Raw genomic sequence first — 5,000 nt, 5'->3', positions numbered from 1 at the left:
AGGATAATAGGAGAAAATAACATAACAGGAGGGAGTAGCACTAGCATTAATATGAGAGAAATGCCTATCAGGAGGGAATGGCATTAACAGGAGAGAAGTGCCTATCAGGAAAGAATAAGGTGACTGGAGAGAATGGCATTAACAGGAGAGCGCGTGCCTATCCGAAGAGAATAATGTAACAGGAGGGAGTAGTATTAACAGGAGAGAACGTAACAGAAGAAAATAAGGTGACAGGAAAAAACAGTATTAACAGGAGAAGGAGAGTGCCTATCAGAAGAGAATAATGTAACAGGAGGGAGTAGCATTAACAGGAGAGCAGTGGCTGTCAGGAGAGAATAAGGTAACAGGAGGGAGTAGCATTAACAGGAAAGAAGTGCCTGTCAGGAGAGAATAACGTAACGGAAGAGAAGTGGCCGTCAGGAGAGAATAACGTAACGGAAGAGAAGTGCCCGTCAGGAGAGAATAACGTAACGGAAGAGAAGTAGAGAAGTGCCTGTCAGGAGAGAATAACGTAACGGAAGAGAAGTGCCCGTCAGGAGAGAATAAGGTAACGGAAGAGAAGTGCCTGTCAGGAGAGAATAATGTAACGGAAGAGAAGTGCCCGTCAGGCCGGACTGCTGTGTCCCAGCTGGAGTGGCGGGTGGAGTTGCAGCAGTGCCTGAGGGGAGCAGCAGGCCGGTGATCAGTGACAGAAAACACGAGCTGAGGGAGGACAGACTCTAATGGCAGGAGACAGGGAAGGGCTGTGTGTGTGTGTGTGTGTGTGTGTGTGTGTGTGTGTGTGTGTGTGTGTGTGTGTGTGTGTGTGTGTGTGTGTGTGTGTGTGTGTGTGTGTGTGTGTGTGTGTGTGTGTGTGTGTGTGTGTGTGTGTTTGTGTGTTTGTGTGTTTGTGTGTTTGTGTGTTTGTTTGTTTGTTTCTGTTTCTGTCAGACAGTTACAAGACATTGGATGATGGTAAGGAGAAGAAACGGTTTCGTGTTGACACTTGAGCAGTTGAATATGTGTGTGTGTGTGTGTGTTTGAGTGTAGTTTGTTCCATATTTTTCCCAGCCTTCCTCAGCAGTGTTTTCTGTAAAACCAGTCCCCAGCAGGAAGTGTGTTTTGTCTGTGTGTGTACTGTAGGGCCCAGGTGGGGGTGGTGTGTGTGTGTGTGTGTGTGGTGGGCATTGTTACCCCCCTCCCCGGGGATTTGCATGTTAATGCCCCTGCTCCGCAGCTGCCCCCGTTTCCCAGCATGCCTCGCGTCTCCTCCCGCGGGACACAAAAGGTCCGTCCAGGAGCCGCCCATGATTGCCCAGTGAACCTGCGCTCGGCTGCACTCGCCGGGCGTCCGGTTTCTCCTGCTGGACCACTTCCTGTGCCATTGTGCCGCTAGCCGCTCGCTGTCAACGTCAGACGAGACCCCAGTCGCTCCGTCACTCGCTCGGCTAGAAAGCCGTTAAAAAGACAACAACGCGAAGGAAGGAAAGAAGGAAGGAAGGAAGGAAGGAAGGGAAAAGCGATCGTAATTTCCCGACTATTAGCCGCGGCTTATACGTTGATTCTGTAAAATTTCTTCAGCTATGAGGTTAATAGAATACACAGGGGCAGTTAATACGGTACTAATATGGTTTTGTTTCTTTTAATTTGCATAAAACACTGCCCTGCGGTTTATACACAATGTGGCTAATACACAGGAAATGCCTGTAGTGTAGAAGAACACACACTTCTTGTTTAAGTTCCTCTGGCTGCTCTCTCTGTAGTGAATACAGAGCGGTGCATCGTTAGTTCCGCGGCTCTCCTAGAGGCTGGTGATTACGGGCTAATCCTCAACGCAAACAAGGAAAGACGGGGAAAAGGGAGCGAACACACAGAGCTGCTGTGTCCCATGTCTGCCCTCAGCTGCCAGTCATCGGGTCCCTGTGGAGTCTGGGCCAGGTCGTTATCGACCGGCCAGCGTGTGTGTGAGAGAGTGTGTGTGTGTGTGTGTGTGTGCGTGTGTGAGAGTGTTTTCCTGGTTCTCATGTGAAAGGTGAAAGTCATCTGGGTTGTTTACATGGCATTCAGACTGTAAGGTCAGCCACCTGCTGCTGCTTGATCTCTCTCTACAGCTGTGTGTGTGTGTGTGTGTGTGTGTGTGTGTGTGTGTGTGTGTGTGTGTGTGTGTGTGGGAATGAAGTCCTCTGTGTCCTCATCATCTGATTAGTAGCAACTAACTGGCTCTGACATGCTCTCTGCTTTCATCCCCTTCCCTCACTCCCTTTTTCTTCCTCCCTCTCTCTCTCCCTCCATCCATCTTTCTCGTCTTTCACTCTTATCACCTCTCCCTCTCTCCTTCTCTCTCTCTCTCCATCCATCTTTGGCTCTCTCTTATCCCTCCTTCCACCCCTTCTCTTAAACACTCACTCCCTTCATCATGTTGTTCACTTCTGTGCTTTCCTGCTTTCCCCCTTCCCCTCTCCCTCCCTACCTTCCTGTCTCTTTCTCTCTTTTCTTCTTTTCCTCTCTTTCTCCCTTCTTCCCCCTCTCCTGCCCTCTTCTGTTACCGTGGTTGATCTGTATGATGGTTGAATAAAGGTCAAAGGTCACCTCTCTCTTATAGCCATTCCACCCTATGGTGAACCTGCAGTGTTCTGTTGATCTGTATGATGGTTGAATAAAGGCTATAAAATTAACTTCTTCTCTTCTCTCTCTCTCTCTCTCTCTCTCTCTCTCTCTCTCTCTCTCTCTCTCTCTCTCTCTCTCTCTCTGTGTTCCGTAGCCGTTCCACCCCATGGTGAACCTGCAGTGTTCTGTTGATCTGTATGATGGTTGAATAAAGGCTATAAAATTAACTTCTTCTCTTCTCTCTCTCTCTCTCTCTCTCTCTCTCTCTCTCTCTCTGTGTTCCGTAGCCGTTCCACCCCATGGTGAACCTGCAGTGTTCTGCGGACCTGCGTGCGTTCCTGTGTGCGCTGTACGCCCCGGTGTGTATGGAGTACGGCCGCGTGTCCCTGCCCTGCCGCAGCCTGTGTGTCCACGCCAAGCGCGACTGCCACAAGCTCATGGACATGTTCGGAGTGGCCTGGCCCGACGAGATGGACTGCTCCAGGTCACTGTCACACCACACTACTCTCTCTCTCTTTCTGTGTGTGTGTGTGTGTGTGTGAGGGGGAAGGGTTCACCACAGGGGATTTATTGATTGAATTGTGGTCACCAGGCTCCATATATGTCAGTATGCATTTCCTCATCTAGTGGATATGGACCCATTATACACCAGTCACGACTGAGACATTAGTGTGTGTGTGTGTGCGGGTGTGTGTTTGTGTGTGTGAGAGAGAGAGAGTGAGCATGTGTGTGTGAGCATGTCTGTGGTCAAGCAAAATATGTCTGCATGTAGGAAAATCTGAGCGTTTTACTGCCAAACTGCCTCATATATTATCATACTCCCAACCCTAGACCATCATTTCAGCTCAATATTATATTCATTATGCATACGGTTTTATTTATCGGCTGAGACTTTTTAAACTTATCTTAGTCTTTGACTTATTTATAATCCAACTGGTGTAAATAAATTATAAATAAATATTTTAATAGATAATAAATCCCAGGAGTATATATGTGATCATATCAGATATCTCTGGACACGTGCACGTGTTAGCCAGAGTGGACTCGTGCAGCCTGCTCCACTTTTGACCATAAGAGATAGTGTGTGTGTGTGTGTGTGTGTGTGTGTGTGTGTGTGTACACACAGTATGTGTTTATGTGTGTGTTCGTGTTTATGTGTATGTGTGTTTACATGTGTATATGTGTATATGTGTGTATGTGTGTGTGTGTGTGTGTGTTTATGCTGATTGTGTGTTTTTATGTGTGTGTGTGTGTGTGTGTGTGTGTGTGTGTATATGCTGATGATATATCCCTCCATCTCTTGACCCCGCTCAGGTTCCCGGACTGTGACGAGTCGTACCCGCGCGCCGTGGACCTGCTGACCGCCGAGAGCCCGACGGAGGAGCCGGCCGTGTCGGTGCAGCGCGACTACGGCTTCTGGTGCCCGCGCGAGCTCAAGGTGGACCCCGAGCTGGGCTACTCCTTCCTGGGCGCGCGCGACTGCTCCGCCCCCTGCCCCAGCATGTACTTCCGCCGCCACGAGCTGGCGTTCGCCCGCTACTTCATCGGCGTGACGTCCGTCGTGTGCCTGTCGGCCACGCTCTTCACCTTCCTCACCTTCCTCATCGACGTCACGCGCTTCCGCTACCCGGAGCGGCCGATCATCTTCTACGCCGTCTGCTACATGATGGTGTCGCTGGTGTTCTTCCTCGGGTTCCTGCTGGAGGACCGCGTGGCGTGCAACGCGGCCAGCCCCGGAACGTTCCGCGCCTCCACGGTCACCCAGGGCTCGCACAACAAGGCGTGCACGCTGCTGTTCATGACGCTCTACTTCTTCACCATGGCGGGCAGCGTGTGGTGGGTGGTGCTGACCGTCACCTGGTTCCTGGCGGCCGTGCCCAAGTGGGGCAGCGAGGCCATCGAGAAGAAGGCGCTGCTCTTCCACGCCACGGCGTGGGGCATCCCGGGGCTGCTCACCGTCACGCTCCTGGCGCTCAACAAGATCGAGGGCGACGGCGTGAGCGGCGTGTGCTTCGTCGGCCTCCACGACGTCGCCACGCTGCGCTGGTTCGTGCTGGCGCCGCTCGGCGTGGACGTGGTGCTCGGCGTCGGGCTGCTGCTGGCGGGCATCGTGGCGCTGAACCGGGTGCGGATGGAGATCCCGCTGGAGAAGGAGAACCAGGACAAGCTGGTCAAGTTCATGATCCGGATCGGCGTGTTCTCCGTGCTCTACCTGGTGCCGCTGCTCACCGTCATCGGCTGCCTGTTCTACGAGCAGAGCCACCGCCAGCTGTGGGAGACCACCTGGGTCAAGGAGCGCTGCAGGGACTACCACATACCCTGCCCTTACCAGGTAAGAGTGCACACACACACACACACACACACTACCACATACCCTGCCCTTACCAGGTATGAACACACACACACACACACAC

The 5,000-nt window shown here is 51.9% G+C and overlaps 1 protein-coding gene across 2 annotated transcripts in view; it reads left to right on the top strand.

Annotated features, from left to right (window-relative positions):
* LOC134067857 (frizzled-3-like) overlaps positions 1 to 5,000 on the top strand; it is a 34,318-nt gene that overhangs the window by 16,099 nt on the left and 13,219 nt on the right. For both annotated transcript variants that reach the window (XM_062523318.1, XM_062523316.1), the window contains exons 2-3: positions 2,874 to 3,070; positions 3,901 to 4,918. In XM_062523318.1, the coding sequence (XP_062379302.1) occupies positions 2,874 to 3,070; positions 3,901 to 4,918 (1,215 nt within the window). The remainder of the gene's footprint in view (positions 1 to 2,873; positions 3,071 to 3,900; positions 4,919 to 5,000) is intronic.

The sequence above is a fragment of the Sardina pilchardus genome, chromosome 20 (genome assembly GCF_963854185.1).
Source record: "Sardina pilchardus chromosome 20, fSarPil1.1, whole genome shotgun sequence".
In the NCBI taxonomy this organism is placed as follows: Eukaryota; Metazoa; Chordata; class Actinopteri; order Clupeiformes; family Clupeidae; genus Sardina; species Sardina pilchardus.
Note: the sequence above shows the minus strand (reverse complement) of the source record. Positions and strands in the feature narration are given on the sequence as shown.